At 44.4% G+C, this 27,610-nt stretch overlaps 1 protein-coding gene across 2 annotated transcripts in view; it reads right to left on the bottom strand.

The window, feature by feature from the left end:
- Positions 1 to 26,999, bottom strand: part of LOC115134293 (guanine nucleotide-binding protein G(o) subunit alpha) — a 143,161-nt gene extending 116,162 nt beyond the window's left edge. For both annotated transcript variants that reach the window (XM_029668112.2, XM_029668113.2), the window contains exons 1-2: positions 26,548 to 26,999; positions 26,307 to 26,349 (exon numbers count right to left, since the gene is read on the bottom strand). In XM_029668112.2, the coding sequence (XP_029523972.1) occupies positions 26,307 to 26,349; positions 26,548 to 26,665 (161 nt within the window). In that variant the 5' untranslated portion in view covers positions 26,666 to 26,999. The remainder of the gene's footprint in view (positions 1 to 26,306; positions 26,350 to 26,547) is intronic.
- Positions 27,000 to 27,610: the final 611 nt, after the last annotated feature.

The following is a 27,610-nucleotide window of genomic DNA, read 5'->3' as shown; positions in this document are numbered from 1 at the left end:
GTAGATAGATATGTACAGTATGTAGGGGTACAAGGTAACTCAGGTAGATAGATATGTACAGTATGTAGGGGTAAGAGGTAACTCTGGTAGAAATATACAGTATGTAGGGGCACGGGGTAACTCCGGTAGATAGATATGTACAGTATGTAGGGGTACGGGGTAACTCAGGTAGATAGATATGTACAGTATGTAGGGGTACGGGGTAACTCAGGTATATATGTACAGTATGTAGAGGTACGGGGTAACTCAGGTAGATATGTACAGTATGTAGAGGTACGGGGTAACTCCGGTAGATAGATATGTACAGTATGTAGGGGTACGGGTTAACTCCGGTAGATAGATATGTACAGTATGTAGGGGTACGGGGTAACTCCGGTAGATAGATATGTACAGTATGTAGAGGTACGGGGTAACTCAGGTAGATATGTACAGTATGTAGGGGTACGGGGTAACTCAGGTAGATATGTACAGTATGTAGGGGTACGGGGTAACTCAGGTAGATAGATATGTACAGTATGTAGGGGTACGGGGTAACTCTGGTAGATAGATATGTACAGTATGTAGGGCTACGGGGTAACTCCGGTAGATAGATATGTACAGTATGTAGGGCTACGGGGTAACTCCAGTAGATCGATATGTACAGTATGTAGGGGTACGGGGTAACTCCAGTAGATCGATATGTACAGTATGTAGGGGTACGAGGTAACTCCGGTAGATAGATATGTACAGTATGTAGGGGTACGAGGTAACTCCGGTAGATAGATATGTACAGTATGTAGGGGTACGAGGTAACTCCGGTAGATAGATATGTACAGTATGTAGGGGTACGGGGTAACTACGGTAGATAGATATGTACAGTATGTAGGGGTACGGGGTAACTCCGGTAGATAGATATGTACAGTATGTAGGGCTACGGGGTAACTCCGGTAGATAGATATGTACAGTATGTAGGGCTACGGGATAACTCCGGTAGATAGATATGTACAGTATGTAGGGGTACGGGGTAACTCCGGTAGATAGATATGTACAGTATGTAGGGCTACGGGGTAACTCCGGTAGATAGATATGTACAGTATGTAGGGGTACGGGGTAACTCCGTTAGATAGATATGTACAGTATGTAGGGCTACGGGGTAACTCCGGTAGATAGATATGTACAGTATGTAGGGGTAAGAGGTAACTCCGGTAGATACATATGTACAGTATGTAGGGGTAAAGTGACTAGGAAACAGGATAGATAATAAGCAGCAGTAGCGTATGTGATGAGTCAAAAGTGTTGGTGCAAATGGGGGGGGGGGGGTCAAAGCAGATAGTCCAGGTAGCAATTTGGTTAACTATTTAGCAGTCTTATGGCTTTGCGGTAGAAGCTATTCCGGGTCCTGTTAGTTCCACACTTGCTGCATCGGTACCACTTTCCGTGCAGTAGCAGAGAGAACAGTCTATGACTTGGGTGACATAGGTCCTGGATGGCAGGGAGTTTGACCCCAGTGATGTACTGGGCCTTACTACCCTGTGTAGCGCCTTGCAGTCATATGCCAAGCGGTTGCCATACCAAGCGGCGATGCAGCCAGTCGAGATGCTCTCAGTGGTGCAGCTGTAGAACGTTTTGAGGATCTGAGGAACCATGCTAAATCTTTTCAGCCTCCTGGTGTGGAAGAGGCACTGTCATGCCTTCTTCACAACTGTGTTGGTGTGTGTAGACCATGCTAATTTCTTAAGAGATATGAATACAGAGGAACTTAAAGTTCTCGACCCTCTCCACTACAGCCATGTCAATGTGGATGGGGATGTGCTCGGGAAGGGTAATTGTTTATCACCTGTAGCTCCATGAAATCAGCCAAAACCAGCTCAATAACTGAATGCAAGCACACACTTTCAAATATCAAATATGCATTTCCCTGTATTGTGGATAGGCCTAAGCTGGGTCTTGAGATCAATAGATTTACCATTCATATAAATGATTACCATTATGTTGTTATGTAGTTAGATTGGTAAAAACAAAGTCAAATTGATTGTATGATTCTATAATTGATTCATTAATGCATACATGGCTGTCTGAAAAATGGACATACAAATGTTCTAATGTAATGACATTGAATTCAAAAGATGCCCAATGATTGAACAGAGCAGTAGCAGAGTGTCTGGATCAAGTGCCATTTTGGGACTAGCTATTACACCTTCTTCTTTGCTGTGGAGAGTTGTTCCTACTTGTCTGATGACAATGAACAGTGACACACCAGGCCTGAGGTGTAGAGGTGCTGGTAGAGGGCAAAGCACTGTGACTCCACGTAGAATTGACTGCCTCTGCATTTACTGCTTCTGCCCCTCACCCCACCCCGCACCGCACTGTCCTCCTCTCCACGCTGTTCCACCTGCATCTGTAATTAACATTAAAAGCAGCTAGAGCTAATTTACAGCCTCCTCCTCCTCGTCCCCCTGGAGGCTATCCGCCGGTGGGAGGGCGTTGCTTGCCACACAGGCCAAGTTCGCTACCCCACACCTATCTGGCAAAGGTTATTCTGATACAACCCAGTAAAACACTGTCACAACCTCCTCCAATTAACACTGCTCACAGCAACACAAACCAGAACAACTACGTCACTGACTATTACTCAGAGTAGCAAAGAAGCCGGTCAACACATGGTTACACCATTCTGATTAGACCACACCTGGACTGTCATTTTATCCATGGCAAAGTATGCAATTAGATTTTTCAATTCACACAATGATATAAGAGCTCCGTGTTGTAATGTACGTGCATACCATATAATTAGACTGTGCATGGTTACAGTAGTTAGGTATTGGCTAAATTCAGACATCAGACATACAGTATCACAGATGTGCTCTGGATCACCTGACCTCAGATCAGCTGAGGGGCCCAACACAAACAGCCTTTCCAACAAGGCCCCTTTGTCTGGTCTGTACAGGACCTGACCGGGGATCTGCTGCCCAACACAAACACCTCCCAGACCACAGACAAAGACCCTTTGTTCCCCTGCATGGACCTGACCAGCACATGTACTCACTGACTGGCTGGCTGGTCAGCTCTGGCTCTGCAATCGACGAGTGCATCTGGACCACAGTGAAAAAGGGAGGGAGGGTGGTAGAGAGGGAGAGAGAGTCATAAAGAAAGCATGGGAGGGTCCAGATGGGAGAGCGAAAGAATCTGAGAAATAGAGAAAGGTTAGAGGCAGAAAGAGCATAAGTGAAGTAGCAGGCTGTCCCAGTGCACTAGCAGTACTGCCATCATTCCCCTCACATTCCCCTCAGTGCACAGACAGAGGAGGAGATATGGGGAATATGCCACATTCCTATTTTCCAGAAACTAATCATGTCCTCCAGGCAGCCCTCCCGGCAGTAGCAACAACAGCAGAGCCAACCAGAGCTTAGTCCCTCTGCCCAGCCCAGCCTTCATCAACCTGTCCTACTCCATCCTGGTACAAGGGCCTTGATTCACACACTGACACATTAACTGTGATACACTAGAGTAGTTGAGTATAGTGGAGAGAAAAAGAGGACCTCACATTAGCAAAACCCTCACAAGTAGTGCATCTCCTCACTCCATTTAATCTGTAGATGAGTGAGACCATATAAAGAAATTGCGTATGTATACAGTGCATTCGGAAAGTATTCAGACCCGTTAACTTTATCAATCCTTATCAATCTACACACAATACCCCATTATGACCAAGCAAAAACAGGTTCTTTGACATTTTAGCAAGTTTAAAAAAACTGAAATATCACATTTACATAAGTATTCAGACCCTTTACTCAGTACTTTGTTGAAGCACCTTTGGGAGAGATTACAGCCTTGAGTCTTCTTGGGTATGACGCTTTCTCCCATTCCTCTGGAGATCCTCTCAGGCTTTGTCGGGTTGGATGGGGAACGTCGCTGCACAGCTATTTTCAGGTCTCTCTAGAAATGTTCGATCAGGTTCAAGTCCGGGCTCTGGCTGGGCCACTCAAGGACATTCAGAGACTTATCCCAAAGCCACTCCTGTGTTGTCTTGGATGTGTGCTTTGGGTCGTTGTCCTGTTGGAAGGTGAAACTTCGCCCCAATCTGAAGTCCTGAGCGCTCTGGACCATATTTTCAACAAGGATCTCTGTACTTCTCTCCGTTCATCTTTGCCTCGATCCTGACTATTCTCCCAGTCCATTCCGGCAAAACAAATCCCCACAGCATGATGCTGCCACCACCATGCTTCACCATAGGGATGATGCCAGGTTTCCTCCAGACGTGATGCTTGGCATTCAGGCCAAAGAGTTCGATCTTGGTTTCATCAGACCAGAGATTCTTGCTTCTCAGTCTGAGAGTCTTTAGGTGTCTTTTGGCAAACTCCAAGTGAGCTGTCATGAGTCTTTTACTGAGGAGTGGCTTCCATGTGGCTTCCATGTGGCCATTCTATCATAAAGGCCTCCATCTCCACAGAGGAACTACAGAGCTCTGTCAGAGAGACCATCGGGTTCTTGGTCAACTCACTGACCAAGGCCCTTCTCCCCGATTGCTCGGTTTGTCTGGGTGGCCAGCTCTAGGATGAGTCTTGGTGGTTCCAAACTTCTTCCATTTAAGAATGATGGAGGCCCTTCCCCAGATCTGTGCCTCGACACAATCTTGTCTCGGAGCTCTACGGACAGTTCATTCAACCTCATTGCTTGGTTTTTGCTCTGACATGCACTGTCAACTGTGCGACCTTATATAGACAGGTATGTGCCTTTCCAAATCATGTCCAATCAATTGAATTTACAACAGGTGGACTCCAATCAAGTTGTAGAAACATCTCAAGGATGATTAATGGAAACAGGATTCACCAGAGCTCAATTTCAAGTCTCGTAGTAAAGGGTCTGAATACTTATTTAAATAAGCATTACTGTTTTTAGATGTTTTTTTTTTAAATGTGCAAAACATTCTACAAACCTGTTTTCACCTTGTCATTATGGGGTGTAGTGTAGGTTACTTTAATCCATTTTAGAATAAGGCTGTAATGTAACAAAATGTGGAAAACGTGAAGGGGTCTGAATACACTGTATGCCTAAGTTGTACTAGAGCTCCTGGCTACACATCTCACGTGACCTGCTGTTTCTCAGGCAAGCACAAGAAAAACATTTGTCCACATAATGAATGCTGATGATTATCATGCGTTATAATGCAGTGCAGATAGACACAAGGGAACACTCTTCAAGTGAACACAGATTAATATCTCGCTGAAATCCAGTGAGACCATGAATGGCTCAACAGTTTAAGATTCCTTTGAAGCAGGGCTTCTCCACCTTCTTCCATTTCAGACCTAATGACATTCCACCAAAAGCCAGGGACCCCACGACAGACCAAATTTTAACAGCAGCGCTAATTTGATAAATGCTGTAAACTGCTAGAGCTAGCTGCATTCATTGTTGGCCTGAAATGTGAACAAAGATTGTATAACTGTGATCTTCCCTGACCCATTGAAAACCCACCGAGGCCTCTTAGGGAAAAGGTTAAGAGGACGCAAGTGGCTGGAAAAATCCCATCCTGAACTCTCTCTAGGTCTGGACGTCTGATGTGATGATGTGCGGTCCGATGTGATGTGAAATGTGTGTCTACACTGTGCTTAAGCAGTTCAAGCATGGCTATAATTAGACCACACGATCTTTGCCCTGTGTTTTGCATGTCTCGCTCTCTATTTCTCTATGCCGGTAGCTAATGCAAAGTGGATGCAAACCGGGCATGATATGGCAACACAAGGACAGCTATCTAGAGATACTGTATGTTACCATGAGCTTCAGTGTTCTGCAGCGCTGGGTGTCTGTCATTGAACCAGCAAACAAACCCATAAGAGAGCTCAGCCAATGTATGGCAGAGCATGGGACTGTTAGATGGCGACTGCAGATGTGAGACAAACACGTAGGCTACATTCAATTTGTGACTTTCCGTTATGTAACACTTGAGTTCATTTGTCCATCCTGGACCCCCCCCCCCATCATTCTCTGCCGTCTGAGCCCTAAATGAAACCTGTTCTGGAGGAAAGACAGACCTACGTGCCAGAGCGGATCAGCATCCTCCAACCCCCTACCCCCATCACTCCGAGCCTCACGGTGGGAAAATTACAGTAAGGGTCTGGGAATGGTGCAGCCGGGCCGGCTGGCCCTGGTTTGTTCTTGCTCCGGTCAGTCACCTCCAATCACGTCATCAGAGGTGGCTAGACTGGCCCTCTTAACGCGATTAGCATCCTCACGCTAAGTGTGGAAGCAGCACCGAATGAGGAACAGAGAGACTACAGAGATACAGGGCCCAGAGAGCAGCCATAGAGAAAGAGAGAAACAGGAGAAAACAGTGAGAGAGAACAGAGAGCGAGAGAGCAGCCATAGAGAAAGAGAGAAACAGGAGAAAACAGAGAGAGAGAGCAGCCATAGAGAAAGAGAGAAACAGGAGAAAACAGAGAGGGAACAGAGAGTGAGTGAGCAGCCATAGAGAAAGAGAGAAACAGGAGAAAACAGAGAGAGAGGGAACAGAGAGCAGCCATAGAGAAAGAGAGAAACAGGAGAAAACAGAGAGAGGGAACAGAGAGCGAGAGAGCAGCCATAGAGAAAGAGAGAAACAGGAGAAAACAGAGAGAGAGAGGGAACAGAGAGTGAACGAGAGCAGCCATAGAGAAAGAGAGAAACAGGAGAAAACAGAGAGAGAGGGAACAGAGAGTGAGAGAGCAGCCATAGAGAAAGAGAGAAACAGGAGAAAACAGAGAGAGGGAACAGAGAGCGAGAGAGCAGCCATAGAGAAAGAGAGAAACAGGAGAAAACAGAGAGAGGGAACAGAGAGTGAACGAGAGCAGCCATAGAGAAAGAGAGAAACAGGAGAAAACAGAGAGAGAGGGAACAGAGAGTGAGAGAGCAGCCATAGAGAAAGAGAGAAACAGGAGAAAACAGAGAGAGGGAACAGAGAGTGAACGAGAGCAGCCATAGAGAAAGAGAGAAACAGGAGAAAACAGAGAGAGGGAACAGAGAGCGAGAGAGCAGCCATAGAGAAAGAGAGAAACAGGAGAAAACAGAGAGAGAGAGGGAACAGAGAGCGAGAGAGCAGCCATAGAGAAAGAGAGAAACAGGAGAAAACAGAGAGAGGGAACAGAGAGCGAGAGAGCAGCCATAGAGAAAGAGAGAAACAGGAGAAAACAGAGAGAGGGAACAGAGAGTGAACGAGAGCAGGGCGAGTGTATAATGAGTGTCTCGGATAGAGACTTTCAAGAGATGAGAAAGGACATAGCGCCTGAAACAGATAGAGTAGGCATGGGGGAGTTTCCAGAGCTTAGTGACAAGGAGCAGAAGCGGGGGAAGTTCAGTATAGACCAGACTGAGCGTACAGAACAGTGCTTCACAACCCAGCAGTATGCCACGCTGCACCTTTTCTTTTCTATGTCAGCTTAGCCAGAGATACCATATATAATGACAAGATGGTCTCGTCTCTGCTCTAACAATGGGAGTCATTGATCCAAAGGCGGGAAGGCAGGCGGTCTGCGTATTAAGCAGAATCGGTGTGTTCACGTGTGGACAGATTTTGACGGGAGTGGACCCTCTCGTTTCGCCTCTTCCTCTCTGGCTTAGCTCAGTGAGTCAGTTTCCTCTGAAGGCAGATACAGGGAGTGTCCCTTTCCTAGGCCATCAGGATGAGAACACACACAATACAATTTTATGGTCTTCATTTGTATTGTCCCTCACACATTTCCCTATAGAAATTAGTCATTGAAGCAAATCAGCTCCTACTAAAGCATGCTGGTTGCACACTCCCACGTCTTCACACACAGTCTGCTCTCGACACTGTTCCAAAGCTTGTCATTTTGGCACTACATTGTAGCTCGATTTCAATTCACATTTGGGACTGTCCTGGGGACATTCTATAGAACATTCCACAGTTACATTATTTATACCCAAGAAAAGGGAACCATCTCCATTGTGTTCAATAAACTGATTATTTAGCTAGACTTTCTATTAGGAAATAGGCAAACTAAGGTTCATATTATTACGTGACCAAAGTACAGATATGAATGTAGCTGTTATTCAGGCTCACAAATAGATGTAAAACACAACGACGGCTGTAGAACAAAACCTTAAAGTCTGCATATTCAATGAGATCTACAGTGAGTGTTTGTCAATAGCCCAGTTCTATTGATTCTTCTGACAGCAGTAATTCAGTGGAGGCTCTGTGTCTTTGTTGTTCTCCTTTTATCACTGCCTCTGCATCAGAAAGCGCTAACAACAAAACACTGGCCTCTTCAGGTTACACTGGGAGGGAAGCTAGGGGTTGTTTAACCTACAACATGAACACAATCGCTTTTTCTGATATGAAGAGGAGACAGCTGGTTTAGAGGAAGAAGGTTTAAGTTATGATGCATGTTCTATACTAAGATGATGGGAACTATGATATACCACTGTTCATTTTGGCACTCTGTTTTAGATTTAGTCTTAGTAATTTTGACTAAAATATCACTGTCTTAGTCCCATTTTTGTCATTTTAGTAGTTAGTCTAGTTATTGTCAAAATGATGAAAACAGTGGGCCATTTCAGACAACTAAATAAAATTGTATTTTTAGTCATATTTTTGTTACATCACATTTGCATTGCCTCATTAACCTATAGTAAACATAAATCACTGACTTCCATGTGCACCAACATACATAGGCTGGTTCTATCAACATATTTTCCTGCATAACATCCGATCGCATAATTTTCCTCCCAACAACCAACTACAGATTAAAAATCACACCCCTTAGCAGGGCTTAACATTTCACCAGTGCCACCAACTTTTCCAGTGGCACCAGACCTGACTTGACTTGGTAGCACCCCCAAAAAAGATTTGCGGCGTCACGAAATAGCAGTTTTTCTTTCTCATTCACCTTTTAAAGTATTTCACAGTGCTTTAAACTGTGTAATAGACTACTGAGATATTTTGTGGAGCAACCTAATCCAGTGATTGTCATGAATTGTGAGTATTGTTGTTATATTTTACTGTTAAAAATAGGACTCCCGAAATGTCTGATTTTTTTTTGTTCAAAAGAGATGAATTTGCCTACATCTTTAAATAGATCGATATCATAGGCTAATTTTGGGGCTTATTCAACATGAGGAAGTGAAACCTCAAAACACATTAGCTAGCTCACTGACACAAAATATAATACCCACTGCTAGTAGCCATGTATTAATCCACCAGCAAATATAATGTCCCTTTTTATTTTGCAGTTGTAGCCCTGCTACCCTATGCACACGCAATGGCTGATGTGCAATTGCGCATTTCGCGCACTTCAGATCTGAAAGCCATATCAAATATCTCGGTTGTAAAAAATAGTTGCTATTGAGCTCAAATGAAAAGTATACCCACAGAAAGCTGAGAACAACAGTAGTTGTTTCCAAAGGTACAGTGCCTTCGGAAAGTATTTAGAACCCTTTGACTTTCTCCACGTCTTTACGTTACAGACTCGAAATTGAGCGCAAGTGGATCATGTTTCCATTCATCATCCTTGAGATGTTTCTGCAACGGGATTAGAATCCACTTGTGGTAAATTCAATAGATTGGACATGATTTGGAAAGGCACAGACTTGTCTATATGAGGTCTAAGAAATTGTCCGTAGAGCTCCTAATGTGTCGAGGCACAGATCTGGGGAAGGGTACCAAAAAATATCTGCAGCATTGAAAGTCCTCAAGAACACAGTGGCCTCCATCACTCTTAAATAGAAGAAGTTTGGAACCACCAAGACTCTTCCTATAGCTGGCCGCCCAGCCAAACTGAGCAATCGGGGGAGAAGGGCCTTGGTCTTGGTAGGTGACCAAGATCCCGATGGTCACTGACAGAGCTCTAGAGTTCTTCTGTGGAGAGGGGGGAACCTTCCAGAAGGACAACCATCTCTCCAGCACTCCACCAATCAGGCCTTTATGGTAGAGTGGCCAGATGGAAGTCACTCCTCAGTAAAAAAACACATGACAGCCCGTTTGGAGTTTGCCAAAAGACACCTAAAGACTCTCAGACCTGAATGCCAAGCATCACGTCTGGAGAAAACCTGGCACCATCCCTACAGTGAAGCATGGTGGTGGCAGCATCAAGCTGTGGGGATTCTTTCAGCAGCAGGGACTGGGAGACTAGCCAGGATCGAGGAAAAGATGAATGGGGCAAAGTACAGAGAGATCCTTGATGAAAACCTGCTCCAGAGTCCTCAGGCAGAAATCGCTGCCAAAGGTGTTTCAGCAAAGTACTAAGTAAAAGGTCTGAATACTTATGTAAATGTCATATTTAAGTTTTTTTTTTTTTCAAAATGTGCAAAAATTTATAAAAACCTGTTTTTGCTTTGTTATTATGGGGTACTGTGTGTAGATTGACGAGGGGAAAAAACAATTTAATCAATTTTAGAATAAGGCTGTAATGTAACAAAATGTTGAAAAAGTCAAGGGGTCTGAATACTTTCCGAATGCACTGTATTTCCTGCAATTTGACTTTTTTTCAATTGTATACAATCAGAAGCCTTTCTTCTCTCTCCCGGAGGGCACATACAGTGGCTCGCTCATCACAGCAGCAGGTCCCAGCAGAACAGACCCCAGCAAACAGGCCCAGGGGGTGGGCAGACTTTAATTACCGGAATCATGAGGTTTTTATAATGCACTTTACTGTTTGACCAAATCATGGTTGTAGCCACCCAAAAAAATAGGACATTTTAAAACTTTTGAGTGAGGTGACCTTGTAATGAATGTTCAGCTCGCACACAATCAATTACAAATTTAACTCACACAGCCAAGTCAAAGGGTCACAAAATGCCAGAAAATGGTTTCAGTCTGGAGCCCTGCTCCTTTGCATGCTGTAACTATATTGTAATCAAAGTAGTGGAATGATAGGTTGCAGAAAACAACTAACTAGCAGTAACTAGCAATCTGTTAGCCTACCAACGCTTATATATTGGGATGATGCTCTTTCAGATGTCTCTTGAGGTAGGTAGTATTTTTCCCCGTCAACTAGTGGGTGCTAACGCTGTCTTCTCTTGTGCTAATGTTGCATTCGGTCTTTGTTGAATCTACACGATAAGTCAAATGAAATTGTCTGTAAAATGGATTGTCTGAGACCAGCCACTCAGACGGCTGATAAAACTCAGTTTACACAACAGAAAGAATTTCTGCACAAACTGTCAGAAACCGTCTCATCGCCATCACCAGAGTCTTGACCTGACTTTAGTTCAGCGTCGTAACCAATGTGGGCAAATGCTCACTTTCGATGGCCACTGTCACGCAGGAGAAGTGTCCTCTTCACGGATGAATCCTGGTTTCATCTGTATGGCGTCGTGTGGGTGAGAAGTTTGCTGATGTCAACGTTGTGAACAGAGTGCCACATGGTGGCGGTGGGGTTATGGTATGGGCAGGCATAAGCTACGGACAACAAATACAATTGCATTTTATCGATGGCAATTTGAATGCACAGAGATACTGTAATGAGATCTTGAGGCTCATTGTTGTGCCATTCATCTGCCGCCATCACCTCATGTCTCACAATAATAATGCACAGACCCATGTCACAAGGATTTGTACACAATTCCTGGAAGCTGTAAATGTCCCAGTTCTTCAATGGCCTGCATACTCACCAGGCATGTCACCCAATGAGCATGTTTGGGATGCTCTGAATCTACGTGTACGACCGTGTGTTCCAGTTCCTGCCAATATCCAGCAACTTCGCACAGCCATTGAAGAGGAGTGGAATAACATTCCACAGGCAACAATCAACAGCTTGATCAACTCTATGCGAAGGAGATGTGTCACATTGCATGAGGCAAATGGTGGTCACACCAAATATTGACTGGGTTTCTGATCCACGCCCCTATCTTTTTTTAAAGGCATCTGTGACAAACAGATGCATATCTGTATTCCCAGTCGTGAAATCCATAGATTAGGGCCTATTCTATTTATTTAAGTTGACTGATTTCTTTATATGAACTGTAACTCATTAAAATCTTTGAAATTATTGCATGTTGCGTTTATGTTTTTGTTCAGTGTAGTCATAGTTTTTTCTGGGTCTATTTAGTCAGTTATCGTCTCCTCAATTGCCACTGAAAAATATTTTTCACTATTTTAACACTGTGGTATACTGTGGATGTTCTAGGATGACAAAACATTGTCAGAGTCGAGATTATTTCACAGAAAACAATAATGTTTTATGAGTTTTGTCAGAGTTTAGAGTGATGAAAAGTAGCTAGCTAACAGCTATTTCACATCTCGTCATTAAGCAAGTTAACAAAAGTGGAGCCGTTGCTATGGATACTCACACACACGGAACGGAGGAGGCTGTGCGGGGGACAGATAGAGACTAGCAATTAATGGGTATACTAACTACGCGGGCCTTAAATTTGGCAGATGCAATTTGGGCCCCGGTATGGTAGGGCCTGAACGTCACAGGCATGGGTAGGGCTTGGCCTAAATTTCATACCCGTGCTTGGCTTTAGTGTATGTGTGTGTGAGAGGCTGGACCACAGATGGAGGTAAAGAGAACAATTGGGACTGTCTCACACAATAGAGACTGCTAATGAGCAGAACAGAGACCAGAGAACCATGGAGACTAATGCAGACAGATAGGCTGAGGAAATGCTTGACAAACATCTAAAACCTCTCCTACTGTTTTCACTTTCAAACTTAGTCATATTTTGAAAGGAGAATAGCGGGGATGAACATCACAGTCCAATCAAAGAGGAGGACACATAGTTCATGTGACCAATATAAGCAGAGTCATCAGACTACCCTTAGAACTTCAACAATCATGTCAGTTATCCAGGTCTAATACCAACTTCGATTCCTTTCCTTTTCCTTTCCTTTATCCAATCATTTAATAAACTGCTAATACATCCAAACTTGATTTACAAAGCCCCTTACAGAAGTATTCACCCCCTTGGTATTTTTCCTATTTTGTTATTTAAATGGCTTTTTATTTGGATGTCATGTAATGGACATATGTATTCACCACCTTTGCTATGAAGCCCCTAAATAAGATCTGGTGCAACCAATTACCTTCAGAAGTCACATAATAAAGTCCACCTGTGTGCAATCTAAGTGTCACATGATCTGTCACATGATCTCAGTATATATACACCTGTTCTGAAAGGCCCCAGAGTCTGCAACACCACTAAGCAAGGGGCACCACCAAGCAAGCGGTACATTTACATTTACATTTAAGTCATTTAGCAGACGCTCTTATCCAGAGCGACTTACAAATTGGTGCATTCACCTTATGACCTCCAGTGGAACAGTAGTGCATCTAAATCTTTTCAGGGGGAGGGGGGATGAGAGGGATTACTTTATCCTATCCTAGGTATTCCTTAAAGAGGTGGGGTTTCAGGTGTCTCCGGAAGGTGGTGATTAACTCCGCTGTCCTGGCGTCGTGAGGGAGTTTGTTCCACCATTGGGGGGCCAGAGCAGCGAACAGTTTTGACTGGGCTGAGCGGGAACTGTACTTCCTCAGTGGTAGGGAGGCGAGCAGGCCAGAGGTGGATGAACGCAGTGCCCTTGTTTGGGTGTAGGGCCTGATCAGAGCCTGGAGGTACTGAGGTGCCGTTCCCCTCACAGCTCCGTAGGGCAAGCACCATGGTCTTGTAGCGGATGCGAGCTTCAACTGGAAGCCAGTGGAGGGAGCGGAGGAGCGGGGTGACGTGAGAGAACTTGGGAAGGTTGAACACCAGACGGGCTGCGGCGTTCTGGATGAGTTGTAGGGTTTAATGGCACAGGCAGGAGCCCAGCCAACAGCGAGTTGCAGTAATCCAGACGGGAGATGACAAGTGCCTGGATTAGGACCTGCGCCGCTTCCTGTGTGAGGCAGGGTCGTACTCTGCGGATGTTGTAGAGCATGAACCTACAGGAACGGGCCACCGCCTTGATGTTAGTTGAGAACGACAGGGTGTTGTCCAGGATCACGCCAAGGTTCTTAGCGCTCTGGGAGGAGGACACAATGGAGTTGTCAACCGTGATGGCGAGATCATGGAACGGGCAGTCCTTCCCGGGAGGAAGAGCAGCTCTGTCTTGCCGAGGTTCAGCTTGAGGTGGTGATCCGTCATCCACACGGATATGTCTGCCAGACATGCAGAGATGCGATTCGCCACCTGGTCATCAGAAGGGGAAAGGAGAAGATTAATTGTGTGTCGTCTGCATAGCAATGATAGGAGAGACCATGTGAGGTTATGACAGAGCCAAGTGACTTGGTGTATAGCGAGAATAGGAGAGGGCCTAGAACAGAGCCCTGGGGGACACCAGTGGTGAGAGCACGTGGTGTGGAGACGGATTCTCGCCACGCCACCTGGTAGGAGCGACCTGTCAGGTAGGACGCAATCCAAGCGTGGGCCGCGCCGGAGATGCCCAACTCGGAGAGGGTGGAGAGGAGGATCTGATGGTTCACAGTATCGAAGGCAGCCGAAGGTCTAGAAGGATGAGAGCAGAGAGAGAGAGTTAGCTTTAGCAGTGCGGAGCGCCTCCGTGATACAGAGAAGAGCAGTCTCAGTTGAATGACTAGTCTTGAAACCTGACTGATTAGGATCAAGAAGGTCATTCTGAGAGAGATAGCGGGAGAGCTGGCCAAGGACGGCACGTTCAAGAGTTTTGGAGAGAAAAGAAAGAAGGGATACTGGTCTGTAGTTGTTGACATCGGAGGGATCGAGTGTAGGTTTTTTCAGAAGGGGTGCAACTCTCGCTCTCTTGAAGACGGAAGGGACGTAGCCAGCGGTCAGGGATGAGTTGATGAGCGAGGTAAGGGAGAAGGTCTCCGGAAATGGTCTGGAGAAGAGAGGAGGGGGATAGGGTCAAGCGGGCAGCCGTCACAAGACGCAGATTTCATCTGGGAGAGAGGGGAGAAAGAGGTCAGAGCACAGGGTAGGGCAGTGTGAGCAGAACCAGCGGTGTCGTTTGACTTAGCAAACGAGGATCGGAGTCGACCTTCTTTTCAAAATGGTTGACGAAGTCATCTGCAGAGAGGAGGAGGGGGGGGAGGGGGAGGAGGATTCAGGAGGGAGGAGAAGGTTGCAAAGAGCTTCCTAGGGTTAGAGGCTATGAAGACCAAGGAGCTCTCCAAACAGGTCAGAGACAAAGTTGTGGAGAAGTACAGATCAAGGTTGGGCTATAAAAAAAATATCAGAAACTTTGAACATCATTAAATCCATTATTCAAAGATGGAAAGAATAGGGCACCACAACAAACCTGACAAGAGAGGGCCGCCCACCAAACCTTACGGACCAGGCCAGGAGGGCATTAATCAGAGAGGCAACAAAGAGACCAAATATAACCCTGAAGGAGCTGCAAAGCTCCACAGCGGAGATTGGACACCCTGAAGGAGCTGCAAAGCTCCACAGCGGAGATTGGACACCCTGAAGGAGCTGCAAAGCTCCACAGCGGAGATTGGAAACCCTGAAGGAGCTGCAAAGCTCCACAGAGGAGATTGGAAACCCTGAAGGAGCAGCAAAGCTCCACAGCGGAGATTGGAAACCCTGAAGGAGCTGCAAAGCTCCACAGCAGAGACTGGAAACCCTGAAGGAGCTGCAAAGCGCCACAGCGGAGATTGGAGTATCTATCCATAGGACCACTTTAAGCCATACACTCCAGCTGGGCTTTACAGAAGAGTGGCCAGAAGAAAATAAGCAAACATGTTTGGTGTTTGCCAAAAGGCATGTGTGAGACTCCCCAAACATATGGAAGAAGGCACTCTGGTCAGATGAGACTAAAATGTAGCTTTTGGCCATCAAGGAAAATGCTATGTCTGGCGCAAACCCAACACCTCTCATCACCCCGAGAACACCATCTCCACAGTGAAGCATGGTGGTGGCAGCATCATGCTGTGGGGATGTTTTTCATCGGCAGGGACTGGGAAACTGGTCAGAATTTAAGGAATGATGGATAACGCTAAATACAGGGAAATTCTTGAGGGAAAACCTGTTTCATTCTTCCACAGCTTTGAGACCGGGATGAAGGTCCATCTTCCAGCAGGACAATGGCCCTAAGCATACTGCTGAAGCAACACTTGAGTGGTTTAAGGGAAACATTTAAATGTCTTGGAATGGCCTAGTCAAAGCACAGACCTCAATCCAATTGAGAATCTGTGGTATGACTTAAAGATTGCTGTACACCAGCGGAACCCATCCAACTTGATGAGCTGGAGCAGTTTTGCCTTGAAGAACGGGCAAAAACCCCCAGTGGCTAGATGTACCACGCTTATAGAGACATACCCCAAGAGACTTGCAGCTGTAATTGCTGCAAACGGTGTCTCTGCAAAGTATTGACTTGGGGGGGGTGAATAGTTATGCACGCTCAAGTGTCCTGTTTTTTTTGCCTTATTTCTTGTTTGTTTTACAATAAAAAATATTTTGCATCTTCAAAGTGGTAGGCATGTTGTATAAATCAAATGATACAAACCCCCAAAAATATATTTTAATTCCAGGTTGTAAGGCAACAAAATAGGAAAAATGCCAAGGGGGTGAATACTTTCACAAGCCACTGTATGTGCAAGTGATGAATCACTAAATAAATCAAACCACACACATGCACGCAGTGTGGCACACACATCATCATGGCATGCTTACAAATACAAAAAGGCCACACAGAGAGCCCTCGGCAGGGTTGGGGAGTAGCTGATTTCACCAGGTTTCCATTCAACCATTTAATGCGGATTGGACAGGTAACTAGTAACTGTAACAGATTACATTTACCCAACCCTGGCCCTAGTGGTCAATTTACCACCTGGACCAACTCTGGACCCACTCTTCCCATACACATAAAATACACCGTCTTTATAAACAGATGGTCCAAACATTCCTCTCAGAGAGAACGAGGAGAAAGAGATAGAGATGCCTGTTCACACATGGCCTACATCTCATCGACACCCCCCCCGGTCTAATACACAGTGCACAATTTATTCCTCTGACCGTTCCTTGATAGTAAAGTGTGGCCTAAGCATTAGGTAAAAGAGTCCAGTCCAGTTGGAGTTAGTGTGACATGAGTTTAGTCACTTCCTCCTCACACTGCGAATGATGAGGCAGATGGGTATTGCTGCCTGGACAAAGGTCCAGTTAAGTAGCATAATCACATATCCTGAAAAACCTTTACTGCATGCACTCTGCTTGGCAAATATTAGCACCCACCCCCACCCTCGCTCTGACCCTCTCGATCTCTGTTCACGTCTCTCTCTGACACACAGAAAACAAACAAACACAAAGAGAGACATGGTTTCACACCTTTTCATGAATAGCGGTGTGAAAATCAAGCCCATGAACACTTAACACACTAGACGTTGTTCCTCTCAGGTCAGACAAACACACCGATTTATTCTCACACACGCCAACATTCCAGACATGCTTCCATTGCACCTGCAGCAACATATTATTCTGTATTGTAATCACTGCTGGCTAGAGATTTCACAGTCTTGCATTCTCATCCAATTAAATCCCTCATTAGCTGGGCTTTAAAACTAATGCTCCCCATTCCCCATTCATCTACGCTTCACTAACAAAAAAAGCTCAGGGTAGCTGTTCTGAAGGTCCATGCCATCTCACCAATTCCCTAATTACCCTCTGGACACATTTACATTACATTTTACATTTAAGTCATTTAGCAGACGCTCTTATCCAGAGCGACTTACAAATTGGTGCATTCACCTTATGACATCCAGTGGAACAGCCACTTTACAATAGTGCATCTAGGTCTTTTAAGGGGGGGGGGAGAAGGATTACTTTATCCTATCCTAGGTATTCCTTAAAGAGGTGGGGTTTCAGGTGTCTCCGGAAGGTGGTGATTGACTCCGCTGTCCTGGCGTCGTGAGGGAGTTTGTTCCACCATTGGGGGGCCAGAGCAGCGAACAGTTTTGACTGGGCTGACCGGGAACTGTACTTCCTCAGTGGTAGGGAGGCGAGCAGGCCAGAGGTGGATGAACGCAGTGCCCTTGTTTGGGTGTAGGGCCTGATCAGAGCCTGGAGGTACTGAGGTGCCGTTCCCCTCACAGCTCCGTAGGCAAGCACCATGGTCTTGTAGCGGATGCGAGCTTCAACTGGAAGCCAGTGGAGAGAGCGGAGGAGCGGGGTGACGTGAGAGAACTTGGGAAGGTTGAACACCAGACGGGCTGCGGCGTTCTGGATGAGTTGAGATGAGACACGCCCCCTCTGCTGCCAACTCACCAAACCTGAACTCACTCTGATAATCATCATTCCTCTCCCTTCCTCAGCTATAAATGCAGTTTATCTCCATTTCCAGGTGTTCTGTGTTTTTGGTGGCCTACGTGCCCGAGTGTAAGTAAGGAGCTGTCCATGTGTTAATAAGATTGCATAATGCTGACTTCCTTGCCTGTATATATATATATAGTGAACTCTGAAAGTACTGGGACAGTGACACATTTGTTGTTGTTTTGGCTCTGTACTCCAGCACTTTGGACTTGAAATGATACTATGAGGATAACATGGAGACTGTCAGCTTTAATTTGAGGATATTTCCATCCATATTGGGTGAACCATTTAGAAATTACAGCACTTTTTGTACAAAAGTATTAGGTCATTCACTTGTGTATTCAAGTAGTAAAAAGTATTTGGTCCAATATTCCTGGCATGCAATGACTATGTCATGCTTGTTTGACTACAAATTTGTTGGATGCATTTGCTTTCTGTTTCGGTGGTTTCAGATTATTTTGTGCCCAATAGAAATAAATAGTAAGTAATGTAGTGTCTGTTTTCTTGTAAATAAGAATAGAGCATGTTCCTAAACACTTCTACATTAATGTGGATGCTACCATGATTACAGATAGTCCTGAAAGAATTGAGAAAGTTAGAGGCACATTTCATCCCCCCCCAAAAAAGATGAATCCCTGTTATTGTGAGAGGTTAGGTTATTATGTCTTGGGGGTATGATATTTGTGCATCTGTCTTTCTCACTCATTATTCATGATTCATTCAGGTCTATCCGTAATCATGGTAGCATCCACATTCATGTAGACGTGCTTAGAAACATTCTATTCTTACCCTCAAATTAAAGCAGACAGTTAACTGTAACCTCCTAGTCATTGTATCACTTCAAATCCAAAGTGCTGGAGTACAGAGCCAAAACAACAAATGTCACTGTCCCAATACTTTTGGTGCTCACTGTTAAATGTACATCGCCAATTAGACCACTTATATGCCTTAGAATACTTCCTTTGTCTGAATGTATGTGTACAAAACACCTCCCTAATGTTGAATTGTACCCTCTTTGCCCTCAGAACAGCCTCAATTAATTGGGGCATGGACACTACCATACCACGTTCAAAGCCACTTAAATATTTTGGCTTGCCCATTCACCCTCAATGGCACACATGCACAATCCATGTCTCAAGGCTTACAAATCCTTCTTAAACCTGTCTCCTCCGCTTCATCTACACTGAAGTGGATTTAACAAGTGACATCAATAAGGGATCATAGCTTTCACCTGGTAAGTCTGTCATGGAAAGAGCAGGTGTTCTTAATGTTTTGTACTCCTTGCACCTCTGTGTCCTTATACTGTGCCTTGTTAATAAATACCCTGAAGGTAAGGAACTTGTCTGTCGGCCCTGCATTAAAGACCAAAATTGGCTAAAGAAAATTGTGATAAAGTATACCAGTTTCATTTAAGGAACAAAACATTGACAGCTGTGCCATACAGGTTGCAAAATAGTGGGGAGGAAAATTTCTGTGTACTGATTCCATGGCATATGCTTTATGAACTGATACACAAAACAATGCCGAATTCAAAACTTGAGTTTTATTTATTGTTATACAAAATTGTTGAAATCTATAGAATATTTTTGTGTGTGTGTATATATATCACACACAAGTATGTGGACCCCTTCAAATCAGTGGATATTTCAGCCACACCCGTTGCTGACAGGTGTATAAAATCGACCACACAGCCATGCAATCTCCATAGACAAACATTGGCAGTATAATGGCTTTAGTGAAGAGCTCAGTTACTTTCAACGTGGCAACATTATAGGATACCACCTTTCCAACAAGTCAGTTTGTTAAATTTCTGCCCTGCTAGAGCTGTCCCGGTCAACTGTAAGTGCCGTTATTGAAGTCAATGTATAGAAGCAACAACCGCCTCAGCCGTGAAGTGGTAGGTCACACAAGCTCACATAACGGGACCGCCAAGTACTGAAGCGTGTAGCGTGTAAAAATTCTGTCCTCTGTTGCAACACTCACTACCGCATTCAAAACTGCCTCTGGAAGCAACGTCAGGAGAACACTAGGAGAACACTACCTGCCCCAATGCATAGTGCCAACTGTAAAGTTTGGTGAAGGAAGAATAATGGTCTGGGGCTGTTTTTCCATGGTTCAGGCTAGGCCCCTTAATTTCAGTGAAGGGAAATCTTAACACTACAGCATACAATGACATTCTAGACGATTCTGTGCTTCCAACTTTATGGCAAAGGTTTAGGGAAGGCCCTTCCCTGTTTCACCATGACAATACCCCCGTGCATAAAGTGAGGTCCATACAGAAATGGTTTGTCGCGATCAGAGCTGTTGCCAGATAATTTAATGTTAATTTCTCTACCATAAGCCACCTCAGACATCATTTTAGAGAATTTGGTAGTATGTCCAACAGGCGTCACAACCGTAGACCACGTGTAACCATGCCAGCCCAGGACCTCCACATCCGGCTTCTTCACCTGCAAGATCTTCTGAGACAAGCCAACTGGACAGCTGATGAAATTGAGGAGTATTTATTTCTGTAATAAAGCACTTTTTGTGCGAAATAAGTTATTCTGATTGTCTGCGCCCCTGCAATAGTCATGTGAAATCCATAGATTAGGGCCTAATGAATTTATTTAAATTGACCTATTTCCTTACGAACTGTAACTCAGAAATAGTTGAAATTATTGCGTGTGTGGATATCTATCATCTATATCTCTATCTCATTACAAAAGTATGTGAACACCTGCTTGTATAACATCTCATTCCAAAATCATGGGCATTAATATGGAGTTGGTCCCCCCCTTTGCTGCTATAACAGCCTCGACTCTTAAACCCCCTCCGTTCTATTGATGAACAACATACAATCACTGGAAAACAAATGGAACAAGCTCCGTTCAAGACTATCCTATCAACGGGACCTGGAGAACTGTAATATTCTACATTTCTAGGAGTCGTGGCCAAACAAGGACATGGATTTTTTTATGTACCGGCAGGATCGAACGGCAGCCTCGGGTAAACTCAAGGGGGTGGTGTCTTTGTTAACAGCTGGAGCACAATCCCTAATATTAAGACAGTCTTGAGGTTCTGCTCGCCTAACTTAGAATAAGCTGTAGACTATATTATTTACAAAGAGTTTCCATCTAGATTTTTTGTAGCTTTACCACCACAAACCGATGCTCTAAGACCACACTCAATGAGCTGTATAACAGAGGAGGTTGATGATCTTAGACCACAATCAATGAGCTGTATAACAGAGGAGGTTGATGATCTTAGACCACAATCAATGAGCTGTATAACAGAGGAGGTTGATGATCTTAGACCACAATCAATGAGCTGTATAGCAGAGGAGGTTGGTGGCACTAAGACCACACTCAATGAGCTGTATAACAGAGGAGGTTGATGATCTTAGACCACACTCAATGAGCTGTTTAGCAGAGGAGGTTGATGATCTTAGACCACACTCAATGAGCTGTTTAGCAGAGGAGGTTGGTGGCACTAAGACCACACTCAATGAGCAGTATGGCAGAGGAGGTTGGTGGCTCTAAGACCACACTCAATGAGCTGTATAGCAGAGGAGGTTGGTGGCACCTTAATTGGAGAGGACAGACTCGTGGTAATGGCTGGAGCGGAATTAGTGGAATGGTATCAAATACATTAATCACATGGTTTCCATGTGTTTGAAGCCATTCCATTAGCACCGTTCCAGGCTTTATTATGAGCCGTCCTGCCCTCAGAAGCCTCCATTGCTGTACAGGGCCATAAGCAAACAAGAAAATGATCACCGAGAGCCGGTGCTTCTAGTGACCGGGGATTTTAATGCAGGAAAAATGAAATTGGTCTTACCTCAATTCTACCAGCATGTCACCTGTACAATTAGAGGTGACAAAACTGTAGATCACCTTTACACCACACACAAACACATACAAAGCTCTCCCTCGCCCTCCATTTGACCATATCCTCCTGATTCCTGCTTACAAGCAAAAACTCAAACTTGAAGTACCAGCGATGCGCTCAATACAGAAGTGGTCCAATGAAGGTGATGCTAAGCTACAGGACTGTTTCGCTAGCACAGACTGGAATATGTTCCAGGGATTCATCCGATGGTATTGAGGAGTTTACCACATCAGTCACCGGCTTCATTAATAAGTGCATCAACGATGTCTAACCAAAATACATGGATTACAGGCAACCTCAGCACTGAGTTTAAGGCTGGAGCTACCGCTTTCAAGGAGCGGGACGCTTATAAGAAATCCTGCTAAGACATCTGACGAGCCATCAAACAGGCAAGGTGTCAATACAGGACTAAGATCGAATCCTACTACGCTGGTTCTGCCACTCGTCCGATTTGGCAGGGCTTGCAAACTATCACGGATTACAAAGGGGAACCCAGTCGTGAGCCTACCAGACAAGCCAAATGTCTTCTATGCTCGCCTCGAGACAAACAGCACAACCATGGATGAGAACCAGCTGTTCTGGACGACTGTGTGATCACGCTCTCCGTAGCCAATGTGAGTAAGACCTTTAAACAGGTTAACATTCAGACGTGTATTCGGAGCATGAGCCAACCAGCTGACAAGCGTCTTCACTGACATTTTCAACCTCTCCCTAACCCAGTCTGTAATACCTACGTTTCAAGTAGTAGGTTACTTCTACTTGAAACGTAGAGTGTCAAGTTCCTCTGTATCCACATCACTAAGGATCTATCATGGTCCCCACAAAACAACACAGTTGTGAAGAGGGCACGACAACGCCTCTTCTCCCTTAGTAGGCTAGAAAAGATTTGTCCAGGGCCCTCAGATCCTCTATGTTCTACAGCTGCACCATTTGAGAGCATTTGACTGGCTGCATTACCGCTTGGAATGGCAACTGCTCGGCATCTGACTGCAAGGCGCTACAGAGTGTAGTGAGGCCCAGTACATCACTGGTGCTCCCTGTCATCCAGGACCTAGATACCAGATGGTGTCAGAAGGTCCTAAAAATTGAGACTACAGTCACCCAAGTCATAAACTGTTCTGTCTGCTACTGCATGGCAAGTGGTACCGATGCACCAAGTCTGGAACCAACAGGACCCTGAACAGCTTCTACTCCCAAGTCATAAGAGTGATAAATAGTTAGTCCGGGTTGCTATTTGGTTAACTATTTCACGATCTGCATTGACACTTTTTGCACAAATCTTTTTGGCTCATCACATACGCTGCTGCTACTGTTTTATCTATCCTGTTGCCTAGTCACTTTATTCCTCGACCTCATACCCCTGCACATGTTATCGTTACTCAATGTTGCAAAGGGCCCGTAAGTAACCGTTTCACTGTTAGTCTACACCCGTTCTTTTACGAAGCATGTGACAAATATAATCGCATTTGGTTAGAGTAGTTACGAAATTGCTTTTAAAACCTTCCCTTATAATTTTTCACTCACTTTTGCATCAAATGCAATTTGGTTTCTTCTTCATAATGAAATGATGTTGCACATGCCACCAACGTACCTATTTACAAAAAACATAATCTCAATTGAATCTGCCAAGGTGACAGCTCTCTTAGCAACAAAATGGTGATGCGTGGGTCAGCTGTTTGTTCACCCGCACCCGCCTGTAATTGCTAATAACCCATCGGCAACCGCCCGACTGTGTAATGAAGTGAGAATCTGAGGCACCACACCCGACCCGAACCTGCAAATATAGAAAAAGACACTGTACGGTCAAGATGGTGGAACCATTTTTTGACAGGCCTTTATAGATGGGACTAAGTTTCTTCTTATTTCTGACGGTTTGTTTGTCAACTTGACTAGAATTAGATACATGCAGCATTTCTTCTGTCATTACTTGTTGCTCTAGAAGACTAAATAAACCCTTGCTCACCAGAATGTCATAGATCGATAGAATTAATGCGTCATCTAGCTGACATTGGTAAAGTTTTTTCTCTTTCATCTCTGCTTCTCTGTAGTCGTTTAGGGACCAGGGAGAAAATTAAATAACTCAACAAAAAGAAATGGGAAAAAATGTTCGGGTAAAATTTCCAATTTGACTGGTTTTAAGGAAATTATGAGCTGTTAAAATGACCCATGTTTTTGATAAGATTTCAGTTCGGCTTGGATCAATATTTTGTGTGATTTTAAAAATACTATCAGCTTTCAAGACACTGAAAGAAAGAAATAATATTTCCCCACTCCTGTTCCCGAGTCAATTTACATTTGGTCTATAATTTTACTGCAAGACATGCTTAGATCTGCAGGAGTTAATATTATATTAAGCTATTGTAGAGGTTATAGACCTAGTCAGTGTCCAGACTTCAGTTGGGCTGCTATTCCATTGAACCCATCCGAACAGTACAGTTCCCATGATGTCCCAGTCTTGTAACTGTCGAATATGTATAGCGCCTCACAATCATTACACAGAACATAGCCGGCACCGCCATCATCCTCTTTTACCACTTAAATCTTTCCCAAAAATTAGACTACTGTTCTGGCCCTCCCTTCTATTTATTTTCATCTCTCCATATTACAGCTTTTCTCTAGTACTTTTTCTGCCAACGTTACCAAAAGCATTTGGCAATTGGTGTGTATTTGGCATGCAACAGCTAGGCCCTAAAGCTTGGGCTTAGGCTACGCACTAACAGCAGATACAAATCATGAAAGAAAAACCTAAATGTAGCCTACAGATATGAATTCAACATTTTATGGATTTTTAATGCAATGCTTTCTCTTTATTCAACCCGCCCACCACCCACCCACCCTTCATCCACGCGATATTGCATTACCCTAAACCTCCAGACCCGCTGAAATCACTACAACACATCATTGAACATCTAGAGATGACCAAAGGTGTGAAATGCCACTCCGGGTTTTCCACGCTTGTTCAGAGAACTTGATCCCAATAACGGAAAGAGTCGAGAATGTCCGAAGGGAAACCATTGAGCACAGGCTAAGGGGCGCTGTCCACCACTGAACCCGGCTGAAATTATTCTGCAATAGGTACTTTCATTCATGTGGTAAAAAAGTTGAAACTGAAAAGGTTGTGGTAGTTATTAGATGTTATTTAATCACAGACAACAATTACTCATAAGGTGTCTGAAAATGGCAGTAGCAATCAATTGAAAATGTGAGGCGTTTCTTTATCAAATATCTGACAACCAGTCGCATTCCTGTGACTTTCTTTATTATAGGCTGGGTAAACCATAATCAAAACTACGAATGTGCCAATGCCAGTGTAGGCATACACCAGCCTATTCTAGACAAGATTAATAGAAGATTAATAAATCTAGATGCATCCCCACAGCAAACTGAGACCAAGACACACACTATGCTGGTATACAGTTGAAATAATGACAGCCATTAAAACATTAATCTGACTTCTTAATTAGATGAATGTCTGAAATTGCGTAACGATTGGTTTGATTGATTAAAGGCATGTAATTCGGCAAAGAAAGGGTGTTGGCTTAAAGGCAGGCAAATAAAAATGGCCGTGATAAGTTCCCACCCAATTATTCGACCAGATATCCTACATGTGTGTAGGCTATTTGAGAACAATGTAATATCTTCGTCAACTATATCGCTTGGGTTTACTTCACAGAATCAACTAATTTGGCATTGACACCAACCAAACGTTCAAACCAGCAGATATAGCCCACAAAAGGTGTCCAGTTTTAAGGCTGTATTCTATACCCCGGTTACATATAGTAGCTATTACACGCTTATTTCTCTACACTTGATAAAGCAGCCCGTAAACCGCGAGATCAAATAATGAGGGCCAGGGGGCATAAATGTGCGATTAAACATGCCACAAAGATTAATTGAGAGAGGGATTCTCGAAACTGGTCAGTGCACGGTTTATTGTAGACAGACAAGCTCTCGGTGAAAGCCAAAGTGCATTAGCTGTAGGCAAAACAGGTTCCGATTTCAGCACCATTTTTGTGAACAGCTCATCGATATGTTCCCGTAACCGCAACGCTGTTGGTTTAAGCCAATAAATTACACCGCCAGTAACTCTTCCCGCCAGTAAAGGTAATAATTACTTTAAATATGGCGGACCAAATAAGCTTCTGTAGACTATACTCTTCAATCACAAGCTATAGGTCACTGTGTGTGTGTGTAGCCTCATGCGTAGCCTATCCATCACACACATTCAATGCAAAGAATTGCTAGACCGTGGCACTTACTTCATCTGTTTCACGATGGTACTTTTTCCTGACTCCCCAGCCCCTGGAGGGATGAAAAGAGACAAGGGGCTGTAAAGTACATAAATGCTGTAAAGTACATAAATGCTGTAGTTTTCATTTATATTCCTATTCATAGTCAGATTAGAGTCTGGCTAGGGAACCAGAAAGCGGGTGTGTGATTTTGACACTTCAGATTATGGACAAGAAGCCGAGGGCCACCCCTCCTCCTGAAGAATCTTACCAAGCAGGAGTAGTTTTACGTCTTTCGCGGCAGTGACTCCATCTTCTTTTAGGTTTTTCTCGATAGCCTTGCTCCTGTCTAAAGCCGCTCTCTCCTCGGCGCTCAGTGTACATCCCATGACTACACAACCTCTGATCTTCTTGATATCCAAAGTAACGGTTGGCGAGGACCAAAATATACCAGCAATTACTTTCCCTCTTTCTTCCTTATCCCTCTCTAGGCTGGCTGACTCGCTCTCGTTCCACTCTCTCGCGCTCTGTCGGCGACTAGTTAAAGCATTTAAAAAATCCCCCACGATAACGTTTGACACTTGTTTGAAAAAAGCTCTGGTCTTCGTATATTGCCCTCACACGGTCAGTTTTTTCGGTGTTGTTGTGCTTGGTCCGCGGGCTGGGAAACTCTACTGGGCGGCGGCGACGGCTGCGAGCGCTCGCATCGTTTAGCTTGCTCAAAGTAGGGGGGAGCGCGCTCAGACAAACTCGCTGACGTCAGGACCAATCAGCGCAGGAGACATGCTCGAGCCACGGTCCTGGTGGCAGAGTACCTTTTTGCACTGCCTGTTTGACCGTCTCAAGTCATTTTTATTTTATTTATTCTACAGGGGTTAATTTTTCGGACAGGGATTTCTGTAACAGAGCAGGTAGCTTTCCAGTTGTGTCAGATTTCCTCTGATATGAAAAGGAAGCAAAACAGATTGTCTGTCGGGGTTAGGTGTGATCTTATTAAATCATAATTGGCTTGTAATTAACTTATTATGCAAATAGCACACAGTTCATCTAATTATGGGTCGGCAGGTAGCCTAATGGTTCAGAGCATGTGGCCAGTAGCCAAAAGGTCACTGGTTCGAATCCCCTAGGCAAAAAGTCAATGTGCCCTTGCACAAGGCACTTAACTATAATTGCTCATGTTAGTAACCCTGGATAAGAGCGAGCATCTGTTAAATGAGTACATGTAAATGGCTGGAGTACATCATTAGCATCTGATGAAACCTGTATTTAGTTTTGAAACACCAGCAGGTATTTTTCATAGATTTTGAATTCATTCATGATTTATTTGTTGTGAC

This window comes from Oncorhynchus nerka, linkage group LG9a (genome assembly GCF_034236695.1).
Source record: "Oncorhynchus nerka isolate Pitt River linkage group LG9a, Oner_Uvic_2.0, whole genome shotgun sequence".
NCBI lineage: Eukaryota > Metazoa > Chordata > Actinopteri > Salmoniformes > Salmonidae > Oncorhynchus > Oncorhynchus nerka.
This window is presented reverse-complemented; position numbering and strand designations above follow the sequence as displayed.